This window comes from Pituophis catenifer, unplaced genomic scaffold (genome assembly GCF_029215685.1).
Source record: "Pituophis catenifer annectens isolate HBS135680 unplaced genomic scaffold, rPitCat1.0.hap2 SCAF_1, whole genome shotgun sequence".
Classification (NCBI taxonomy): domain Eukaryota; kingdom Metazoa; phylum Chordata; class Lepidosauria; order Squamata; family Colubridae; genus Pituophis; species Pituophis catenifer.
Window position 1 is genome coordinate 263190685 of NW_027256881.1, and position 12642 is coordinate 263203326.

General features: G+C 34.5%; 1 protein-coding gene across 2 annotated transcripts in view; it reads right to left on the minus strand.

The window, feature by feature from the left end:
• Positions 1 to 525: 525 nt before the first annotated feature.
• ANO5 (anoctamin 5) overlaps positions 526 to 12642 on the minus strand; it is a 32027-nt gene continuing 19910 nt past the window's right edge. For both annotated transcript variants that reach the window (XM_070935000.1, XM_070934992.1), the window contains exons 14-17: positions 10459 to 10664; positions 8889 to 9070; positions 6708 to 6813; positions 526 to 3907 (exon numbers count right to left, since the gene is read on the minus strand). In XM_070935000.1, the coding sequence (XP_070791101.1) occupies positions 3683 to 3907; positions 6708 to 6813; positions 8889 to 9070; positions 10459 to 10664 (719 nt within the window). In that variant the 3' untranslated portion in view covers positions 526 to 3682. The remainder of the gene's footprint in view (positions 3908 to 6707; positions 6814 to 8888; positions 9071 to 10458; positions 10665 to 12642) is intronic.

Below are 12642 nucleotides of genomic sequence, written 5' to 3' on the forward strand. Positions count from 1 at the left end.
AGAATAAATTTATTTTAAATATTGTTTACCCATTCCCCTGCTTTCAGTGACCCTGGACAGAGGATAGAGCAACAATAAGCATCTGCTTTTGTGAAAATGATCTGAACTTGTGAAATAACAACATGTGGTAGAATATGACACAACCAGGGCTGAAATGCTCCCGATTCGGATTGGATCGCCTGATCCGGTAGTGATGGCGGCGGGTGGTTTGGAAAACCAGTAGCAAAAATCCCTGCCCCCACCCCCATGCCCAGCTGAGCCATGCAATCATCAGAGGCTTTTTTTTTTTTTTTGACTTTTACAAGCATTTGGGTGAAAAAATGCTTTTAAAAGTAAAAAAAAAGCCTCTGATGATCGTGCGGCTCAGCTGAGATCGTCTGAGGCTTTTAAAAGCATTTTTTCTACAACCTCTTCGGCTGAAGAGGTTGTAGAAAAAAATGCTTTTAAAAATAATAATAAAAAAAGTTGGCCACACCCACCTAGTCACATTACCCTCCCCACCAAGCCACGCCCACAGAACCGGTAGTAACAAATTTTACATTTCACCACTGGACACAACCATATACTATTTCATTCTTCCTCTTTGCATCTCATTCCTTAAAAAAACCTGAATGCAATACAAAACATTTAGAAACGTACATTAAAAAGTTAAACAAACCCTACAAATATTTCACACCTGAAATACAAAGAGAGCTTTTAATGATAATTCATGAAACAAGAATAGTGTTAAATGTACTGTTTGCTCCATAAAGTGTTATGACAAGGATTTAGATATGGCATTGATACAAATGCTGCATACTGTTCATTTTGTTTTATACGAAGCAGTGATGTTCAGTTATGAAGTGGGTGAGTCCATGGCTACATATATAGACATTTGGTGATTGCAATGCATTCTTTGGCAAACTGAAATTCACATTACATATTTTTATCTTAGGCATGCATACATTTTTTTTGCATTAAAATGGTATTCTTTAGCACATTAAACTAATCATAAATAGTAAAAAACAAAAACAAGGCTGTTTAAGGATGATAAAATTTGATTCAAAATCTGTGAAAGAGGGTAAGGTTAGTTCTCAGTACAATTCAAAAGACAATAATTATTGTCACACTATTTTCCCAAAGATACACCCAACACTATAAATTATGCATTAATTCTATGACCTTTGCATAAATAAGATAGTGGATCAGAGGATGATGGTTACTGAAATCCAATCTTTGTAAGGATTAGGCAGCTGTTTATCCTAATCAGAATTCTAAACAAACATGTTATAGCATAGTGCAAAGATTTTTTGTATTTGCTTATGAAAAAAGATGGAAGATTCTGCAAAATATTTGATACCAATTTTGAAATCTGTTTTGAAATCCAAATACTACTTTGCTCTGAGGTTATGTTAATATTATTCAAAACCTATAAAATGATTCAATTCAGGAAAACCTGAGTGAAGAAAATTAAATGACAGACAATATCATTGTAAATAGTTATTGTTAGTTTTTGTACAGTTTAGGCAACACACATACATAAATCTGGGAATAATGCTGTGGTTATCAATCAAAAAGAACATTTTCATTGATTAAATATTTTTCATACCCTGTTTGCCCCAAAATAAGACATCCCCTGATAATAAGCCCAATCGGGCTTTTGAGCGCATGGCAATAAGGCCAAGCGCTTATTTCAGGGTTCAAAAAAATATAAGACAGGATCTTATTTTCGGGGAAACACGGTAGTATTTTGAGGTTATAATTTTATCTCTTTTACTATCAGAAACAAAAATCTGATTCACATGCTGACTGGCATTTCCAATATTTAACAGCTGGTTGGTACAAATACTTCATCATTGTGAAATATGATGTCCAACATGCTTCATTTTGACTGACAAGTTCAGTAATGTTTATATTCCTTGATTACAATTCAATTGGGTTATAAAGAATTAACTCAACTGGAAATTTGTAAAACTTGCTTCTGTCTGGATAAGTTACTGATAAGACATGATTGAGTATAAAAGCTGCTAACCTCGTGACACCTGTGAACTGATTTGTATATCACATTATGCTATATGATTAAGAGAACTAAAATTTTCACATCCATTCTTTGTTTCTTAAGTGAATATACAAAAGGCACTAAGCAATGGCAAAATAGATTTGGCTATAAAATTGTAGTGAATTTTCAAAAATAGTTGCACTTCTTTAAAATTATATAACAAAACAAAACAAATGTAAAAGGCTTATAATTAATTTCACATACATAAGACATACAAAATAGATAAATAAGACAATAAATCTGCAAAATTGTTTTAACATACCCCTTCTAAGGATACATTCCTTGACAATATTTAAACAATCACGATTTCTTAACATTGGGATTCTGACTACAATGATGTGCATAATATTTCATTCATTAATTACTAAGGATACATACTTTTTACAAAGAAAAAGATTAACATTAAGGCAGAGTCACAAGAAATGGCTTTGCTCGTAGCCCTTCTTTAGGTATTTGAAAATATGCTATTTTAATATTTAAGTATATTAAAATAGCATTAGTGGACAAAAATTCATATCAATTCAGTGGTTTGGGTTTTTATCAAATAATTTCTAATTAAATTTCACATTAATTGTGATTTTTGAGTTTTGATTTATAAGGTAATCAAATTCTAATTGTACCCTATTGAAAAATAATCTCTAGTTCAATTATTTGAGCCTTTAAAAGCAGGCAAATAGATTGTCCACCTCAAAAAGGCATTTAAAGGTGCATATTTGTGCAACAGAAATGTATTCATGATATGTTTAAGATTTTCCAAGTATTAAATGCTTGAATACCTTATGAAGACCAAAGCTTAAAAAGAACACAATAGCTCCAATGGGCAAGCAGAGAATTACAGAATAGTACTTCTTTAATACTGAGCAAGGCAACTGGTTTTCTAACATCATGTTTAATTTACCTCTTGGAAGAAACTTTCCAATGAAGATTCTCTAATATATATGTTCTTGCTTTGCTAAATCCTCTCAATTGCACCAAAGCTAACAATTATTAATAGGCTGAGTATGACTTTAAATTTAGGAACAGGCATATTAAAATGAGTAAGGGCCACCATAATCCGTGGTGTTCTTTAAAATCCCAAGACAATGATACAGTAACACAATTTCCTTTCCATCTGTAGCACCATGAGTTGACCGTGCAATGAGTGGAAGACCTCACATCAGACTCTTGGCCTTATCATTTGATGTATACATGCATTCATAAAAAATCTGGGTTGGGAGAATTTTGTATCTTTCTTGGCAACTCTCCGAACCTAACGAGGGGGGAGTCCTTTTCAGTCTTGGCAATTTATGACTTTGAACTCCTGTTTACATCACAATAATCTGGGAACTATTCATTACAAAAGCACTTAAGATAATAGTATTTCCAAGAAAGCATAATCTTACAAAGACAAGGCAGTGGAAGAGAGAATGCCGTGCCATAAGCTGAAGCCTTCAAAGTTAAAGAACCCAAACAAAGGGAGGAAAAAAAGTCTGTTGACTGCCCAACAGTCAAACCATATTGTCTCCTTCCTAAATATTTTTAGGAAGTAGGTTGGTTAAAAATACCAGAAAGCTTTCAAGGCATACTATGGATAGAGAGCTCACTGGAGATTCTGGACAACAAACTTTCACAGCTGGAATTCCAGGCAAAGAGTCATTCCTCGAGTTACATGGCTTCTGATAACTCCACTATTCCTTCACTAGCTATGACTTCCTTTTCCATGCTGGCACAGGTCCTACCTTCAAACAACTTCTGTTTCAATTTATTGAGTTCATACTCATGTAAGATTTTTTGTGTTAAGTACTTCTCACGTTTTATTTTAGCCTTCACCTCAGATGGGACATCTGGAATCATCCAGGCCACAAAGAATTTTACAATGAAGACAACATGCTGGAAGAGAAGACAAAAGAGAAGAATGCATAAAAAGAGGTTACGGAAACATGGTGTCACTTCTCCATCATTGTTTTAAATATTTGCAACGTGCACTTGCATAAGTGAAGCTTAGCACTTCTGCAACATTAAACAAATATCCATTCTTTTGCTGTTGCCAATTTTAGTGCACCAATTTTAATGTTACAGTGAATTGGAACAGTGGTGTCATCATGCAAATTCTGCCTTTATGTATTTGCATTCAAACATAAACATGTATATTTTGTTTCCTTTGTCCTTTTCCCTTACTGCCTCCACTAATGAATGCAGCCTGATAGTCCAGAAGTTGCATGGTTAGATAGTTAGCAGCTTGTGCAAAAATACTCTAAATGCAACTTTTTGTCACAAGTCTCATTTCAAATACACTATTATTTACCGAGTGCCTGAAATGTTTTGTAGTGTGCATGTCTATATACATATTAGTGTGTTTGTGTGCATACAACATTTTTTGGAAATGGTTTACCATGCTGCTTCCTAAGGCCGAGATATAATAACTGGCGCAAAGTCATCCAGCTGACTTCCATACTTAAGGCAGGACTAGAACTCCAGCTTCCTCATTATTAGTCCTCATCCACTATTTATTTACCTACTCTCCTACTATTCATACATAGACATACACAGGTTCTTGTTTGCTATATGCATCATTGCTGCTGTACACATTGCACTAATTACCAGTTACCTTCTGGCTGTAATTCTGGGTGCTAGAAATCACCTATAAAGCCCTTCATGGAATAATGCCATGTAATTTGAGGGACCACCTAACTCCAGTTATTTCTTTCTGTCTGGTATATTTGGGCAGCATGAGTGCACTCCAGGCTTCTTCCGTTAAACATGATCATCTTGTGGGACCAAGAAATGTACCTTCTCTGTTGCAGCTCCGCACTCTGGAACAACACCTAAATCTCATCCCTAAGGTATATATGGGTCCCACTCTGCAAACATACTGGAAGTCTCTTAAAATCTTGCTCTGTTCTCAAGCCTGAGATTAGAGTAAACCCAAAAGGCCAAGCGCTTATTTCAGGGTTCAAAAAAATATAAGACAGGGTCTTATTTTCAGGGAAACATGGTATATATTATTTAAGATGTTTTGTCCGGATGTCTTATTTCTTAAATTAAGTATTTTAAATATTTTAAGCCATCCAGAGTGTTTTTGGAGTTGTGAGGCTGCAAAATCCAGTATAGACCTAGCTTTTGTAGATGCTTAGAAAATAATAGTATATAATTTAGCAATAATTAGTCAGTGGTAAATACTAATGAACAAGAAGTAAAAATGAGATTTTACTTTTGTAATTTATTGATTTATAATTTCCAAGATTTACAATCACCCATTCATAACTCTGGGCAGTTTTAAGTAACTAATTACTTCATAATTAAGGATCAAGTTGTACCAGGATTTCAATTCCCATATTATCAAAATGCAGCTCTCCACTGATCTGGACTTTATGGCAGAGTAACTAGATGAAAGCCTCTCCTCAATGCAAAACAGATGCTTAGAGTTTGTTCCTCACAGTCTGAGAGTCCTTCAGGTGCTTTTTTATAAACTCCAAGTGGGCTTTCATGTGTTTTTCACTGAGGAGAGGCTTCCATTTAGCCACTCTGCCATAATAAAGCCCAGATCGGTGGAGAGCTGCAGTGATAATTGTCCTTCTGGAACTCTGTCCCACCTCTGCACAGGATCTCTGGACCTCAGTCAGAGTGATCATCGGGTTCTTGGTCACTACTCTTACTAAGGCTCTTCTTTCCCAATTGCTCAATTGACCAGCTCTTGGAAAAGTCCTGGTTGTATCAAACGTCTTTCATTTGAGAATTATAGAAGCCACTGTGCTCTTAGGAACCTTCAGGGCAGCAGAAATTTCATTGCAGCCTTCCCCAGATCTGGGCCTTGCAATAATCCTGTCTCTGAGCTCTGCAGGCAATTCCTTTGACCTCATGGTTTTTGCTCTGCTACAATATGCATTGCCAGCTGTGACATCTTCTATAGAGAGGTGTGGGCCTTTCCAAATCATGTCCAATCAATTTAATTTACCACAGGTTGACTCCATTCAAGGTGTAGAAACATGTCAGCAATGATCAAGAGACATGGGATGTACCTGAGCTAATTTTCACGTGTTTTTCAAAGGATCTGAATACTTATGTCAATGTGATATTTCAGTTTTTTTCTTTTTAATACATTTACAGACATTTCTAAAATTCTGTTTTCACTTTGTCATTATGGAGTACTGAATGTAGAGTAATGAGAGAAAAAATGAATTTCAACAGAGTCTGTAGTACAGTGGACTAAAGTACTGTTATTAACATCTGCTGCTTGCAATTACTGCAAGTTCAAATCTCACCAGGCTCAAGGCTGACTCAGCCTTCTATCCTTTCAAAGGTAGGTGAAATGAGGACCCAGATTGTGGGGGCAATAAGCTGACTTTGTATAAATATACAAAAGTATGAAGGCTATTGCTTAACACATTGTAAGCCGCCCTGAGTCTCCGGAGAAAGGTGGCATATAAATTAAAAAAGCAAAAAGCAAAGCAAAAGCAAAAAGCAACAACTGTAGAATCAGGTTGCAGCATAACAAAATTGACAAAAGTGAAGGGGTCTGAATACTTTCTGAATGCATATATATATATAGTTTATATATAGTTTATATATAGTTATAGTGAAAGATATATATATACCTTTCACTATAATTCAATATTGACACTCTAGCATATTAATTTTAGGAGGAGCAATAATTATAAAATAATAACAATAATTATAAAAACCATTTTACCTCCATAATAATTATAAAAGCCATTTTTGCAGCCAGGATGTGCCAAAATTGCATTGTGTGCATGTACTGCTTCTCATGGTGTGGTGGATATCGATAATCCCTGTACCTGTTGAATATAAACATCTAAAGGTGAGCAGCTACCTTGAAACACAGAAGATTACAACTGCTATGGCATTTATATTCACATAAAGCTGTCAGTTAGGAGGACTTTTGATCCCGGTTTTATTGTTTTGTTTTTTTCAGTACAAAATCTGACTCATGTTTCTCATTTGTTCAAGCATAGCAAAAGCCAAATGTGAGAATATATTTACAGGGGAAAAAAACTACACATATTAAAAGAGAGCATAAGGTGGACAGGATTGCACAGTATGGGGTGGCACAAATGAACAATAGAATACAAGATGAGTAGTAGTAGGCCCTACAGTACAAACTGAAAAGACAAAAAAAATTGCTAAAAGACAATCAAATGTTTTGTTTAGGACAAATGTATGACCAGCAAAAAACCAGAGATGGTGGATAGTAGAAAGCTACACAACAAATATGGCAACCCTTTCATGTTACACTAAATTCCATGGGAAAACCATGGAAAATCATGTAATTACTGAAAGGCTATTCTACCACACATAATGAGACATCTGTTGGACAAGAATGCTGGAGAGAAAGGAAACTGAGACCACAAGGGAATATCTAACCTTAAAAATACTACACATATAAATTATCTTTGCTTAGGTTCTGGAAAAATGCACTGTGCAACAATCATCCATCTCATGTGTATTTCTACTTGGAAGCAGCTTGAAATGATAGAAGAATAAACAAGTTATTCCCACTAAAAAGTGCAAGTCCATATCAAAATGCATAGGGAATGTCATTCCACAATGTAATTTCTTACATTTTCTGTATTTTAATACAAAAAAAGAAGCTGCACACCAGAACAACTAGACACAAGGACAGTTCTTCTCGAATACCATCACTCTGTTTAACAATTAATTCCCACAACACTGTCAAATAATTTACTAAGACTGTATTACTATTCTTTTCTTCTTTACTAGTATCTATCTCTTCCCACTTATTACTATAACCATATTGCTTCTGTCTTTCAATTTATATTGTTTTATTTGTTTCCTAGTACGATTTGATAGCTTATTAAGTAACCTTGACTATCACTAAGTGTTGTATCTTTTTATTCTTGAAGAATGTATTTTATTCTCCTTATGTACACTGAGAGCATATACACCAAAGACAAATTCCTTGTGTGTCCAATCACACTTGGCCAATAAAGAATTCTATTCTGTTCTGTTCTGTTCTGTTCTACTGCTTAATAATATAAGAGAGAATCAGTCTAGCAATTCAGTAAACGTGTTTGCAGAGGAAGGGAGGGAGGGAAGGGGAGGGGTGGGGGAGAGCACAATAATAAAGAATTGATTTGTATTTAATTGATTTACATAGTTGTGTGCTTTTTTTTTTTAACTGATGGGTGGGGTGCCTGCAGAAGAGACCTGCAGTGGGCAATTTTTAGATTTGAGAAGGGGGGTTGTTATTCCTTTGTGAGAGATTTTTAAAATATGCTGTAATTTTTAAAGGTAGGGTACCTTTAAAATACAGTAATTTTCTTAATTGAGTATACACCTTTATGTATTTTGTTGTAGTTTATGAGAGCAAATGTGTTGTTTTGACTTCTGAAGGAAGAAGAACAACAAACTCTAGAGATTAGCTTGAGGAGATGCAACCTTTTTAGCTATATTTGTCCTCTGGCTGTGGAGTCTGACAATAAAGTTAGAATAAACCGGTACTTGGTTCAAAATTGCTTAACATAAATCATGGTTTGTAAACTAAGTTTAAACTCTGTGGTCATCAAACAAATATTTATTATCTGAGATGAATTCAGATAATTAAGTGGCACAAGCCATAGCATTACAACATCTTAGCATTACAACTGAATTAAACTAATTAAAGATTCAAATAATTACATTGTCCTATTTCCATAATTGATATTTCTCATATTAATTACTATAAATGCATCTTGTCTGCAATCAGATCCACTGTCATTGAACTGACGGCTAGACAGTTCATAAAGGTGTCAACAGACTACATGTATAAAGATCAGAACTGATATTATAACATTTATAATTATTATTATATTTATATCAATATAAAGCATAAAATGGAAGAATTGCAACTAACCTGCAACTGGTAAATTTGCCTGGATTCTGTTCAGGTTTGTTTTTTTCAGGAAAATCTGAGATTTGGAATACTGAAAGACTATTATTAATATATCCAGACATGGGTAAGTCAGAATCCGCAAAATAGGCATAATAGTATACCAATCGAGGAATCATATCAGACGTGAAGGCTACAATAAAAGCCTGCAGGAAACAATTGTTTATTTATGTTAATTAAGATATATCTTTGCATGTTCTATGCATGTTACCTGATTAACTACTGGGTGACAAAGGATAAATTGATTTATAATTAAGATATGCTGCATGTCATATCTATGTTAATCTCTCAAATCAGCCAAAACTAGTGGCTTTGATGATTTAACAGGCTTTTGTTCACATGTACCTATGCTTACCATTAGTGACCTAAAGTAATTACACCAAGAACAGAAGAAAAACAATAACTTCAGAAACATGAAATAAATCCAATTTAATTTTAAAACCTAACAAAACACAAAAGCTTGTTTCCAGCTTCAAGGATATTAGAGAAGGAGATTGATGAGTTCCTTCATCAAGTGATTTTCACCGCATAGGTTGGAGAGATAACACTTGTTTGCTAACAGTGTTGGTATTAATTTCAACTATGTGTCTTGGTATTTGGAAAGTTGTATTTTACTTCTGTAATTTCCCTTAGCATCTAGCTGAACATAAAAGTAGATACAAACTGAATTAATTAATCTGCAATCATAATTCTGAGTCATTAAAATCAGAAGCAAGGGATTGGAACTTCTGTTCTAAAAAAATAATGAGATATGATTTATTAATGAATAAATAAAGTGTAGTTGAAGTTAAATTTATCTAGATGGAAACCTTGTAATTTACATTTGTTTCTGTAAGGAAACCTGATTTTGTTGGAATATGCTTATTAGTCAAAGAATTGCAGCCTGTGATCTTCTGGATATCACACATCAATTCCTATTTTGTCTTTTTTTCAGGGACAGTAGCCTCAGAAGAACCACAGATTGTTTATCTCAGGGTTAATCACTTTTTAGAACTATAATGAGGAATTATTAAAATAAGAAATTAATAAGGAAGCGCATAATTTTTAAGATCTAGTTCCGTGATGGTGAACCTATGGCATGCATGCCATATTGTTGGGCACGCGAGCATTGCCCAAGCTCAGCTCCAGCATGCATGTGCGCACTGGCCAGTTGATTTTTGGGCCTTCTGGCCCACTGGAAGTTGGCAATGGGCTGTTTCCGGCCTCTGGAAGGCCTCTGGCAGGGTGGGGAAGGCTGTTTTTGTCCTACCCAGGCTCCTAGAAAGCCTCTGGAGCCTGGGGAGGGCAAAAAATGGGCCTACCATGCCCACCATGCTGTCACATGCCAAGAATGGGGGTGGAGCATGGGATCACGTGCACATGCATGGGCGGGGCAAGGCTCCTAGAATTATGGGTGTGGGCACACGTGCGCGTGACTATCCCACACTCCCCCCAGCTTTTGGCATGTGATGGCAAAAAGATTAGCCATCATTGATCTAGTTGTTCAAAGTCTCCTATTAATAGTTTTGGCTATTATTTGCCTTTGTTTACTTACGTTTGTGACAACAGACAAGATAGCCATCCCATTTAAGATTTCTTGCCAAATTCCTATGCTATGAGCTTTGGCTGCCACAGGCCTTCGAAACTGAGTTGTAAGTTTCCAAGAATCAACTCTAATCTCCAAGATGTTGTTCATCAGTGCAAGTAGAGGTGCCAAAGGAAAAGAGGCCACAAACAGAGTAATAAATCCGAACTGAATAACTGCATGGATAGAAAATAGCAGATAAACAATTGAATGAAACCTATGAAAAGGTATATTTGAGATTCATATACTTAATGCTATTAGAAACATTCATGAATAATCAATATATATAAGTGCAAGAAATATTCCTATGTGAAAAGCAATTATTTGAGATGTGTAAAATATTTTGATCTCAAACCAGAACTCATTATTCTGACCTCATCAAAGTATTTAAAGTTGACATGTGGGACATGTGGTACGAATGGATGGGGGAAAGAAATAAAGAAGGTAATAGAGATTAAATTTTAACTAATTAACAAAATCTATATGAATAGTATTAGATTTAGTCTTAGGGAGTTGAGCACTATTATTTTTAAGTGTTTGAAATTAAATCTAGCTTCAAGAAACAATATCAACAAAAGACAAGCAATAATGTATGTAGATGTATATATGTATATAACTGCACCAATGAACCGAAAATGTACCGATTGTATCACTATATGTTATAATAAAATCAAATTTAAAAAAAACAAAAAAACAAAAAAACAAAGTATTTAAAGTTGAATCACTTCTCAAAGCTCCAAAAAAATATGTGTTCTTATTAAAATAGTAAAGTTAAGTTAGCAACACTTATTTATGAATAAAGTGTACACTGATTGGAACATAAATTTATATACTACACATTGATTTTTTTAAAATCAAGTTTTATTAATTTTTTTTCTTTCATCATACATATTACATCAGAAATATAAGGCATAAAATGATCTTATCTGTAAGTAAAATTGAAAATGATAAAGAATCATGGAACAAGAACAACACAGCAGAAGTTGAAATAATAAGATATGGTGAAAAATGACTAATTTGTGATAAAGGATTATACAAAAGAGATGAATATTGAAAAAAATGGGAAGATTAAAATACATGATAATTATGATTATGTATAAGATGTGACTCGGTCAACACTCTGTTCATAAAATATGTATGATGAAAGAAAAAAATTAATAAAACTTGTATTAAAAAAAAACAAAACACAAATATTTATTTATTTATTTATTTAATCCATTAGCATTCCAATATTTATGGGGCTCCTATAAAGACGAAGGGGGTCAAATTGTTTTCCAAACACCAAAAAGGCAAGATAAGAAAAATGGATGGAAACTAACCAAGGAGAGAAGCAACCTAGAAATAAAGAGAAAATTCCTAATGGTTACAGCAATCAACCAATGGAATAGCTTGTCTTCATAAATTGTGGGTTCTATTTCCTGTTTATGTGTCATCCAACTCTCTATCTAAAGCGTCTTCAGATAGGTATACTATACTTGATTTCAATGCACAGCTTAAAATTTGTTCTATGAAAAAAACTTTTTGATGAAAAGCATCATCATTAGCAGTTACCCAGGACATCTGCTTCCACTAAGCCAAACCCCATTACATGAGGAGAATGTGTTCAGTTCCTCCTGTCATATATGCATACTCACACTTTGGTTTCCTGAGTATCCTCGAGCTGTCTAGACCCCATTCCCTAGCCAGCATGACTACTGCTGAGCTTTTCTTGTTGAAGTCCATGCATTTGGAGAGCGCCAGATTAAGGAAGGGTATTTTGTACTCTTAGAAGCCATTCACCCTGCTGCACAAACAACTATAAATGTTGAAGATGCCCTGAGTTTATGTCATTGTAGTTGCCCTTTGTGCATCCTCACTAAAAACATATATTGTATAGGCTTCTGTTTTCTTAACTCTGAGTGCCTCTATGTGGCCAATCCTGGCATTTTAGAAATAACATTCCATTATCAAGGACATTTTTCTTTATCATGAAAGGTTCAACATTTTTTTAACATCTGTTCAGGCAAAAATATAATGCAAATTCTCTTTCCTTTTTAACACTCCTCTTCCTTTTGAACAAACTGCATCCTTGAACTGCTGTATTTCAAAGCATGAGGAATCATCTCAGCAGATTTCATTTATTCCTATAAAACTGCATTTGCCTCCCTGTAATTA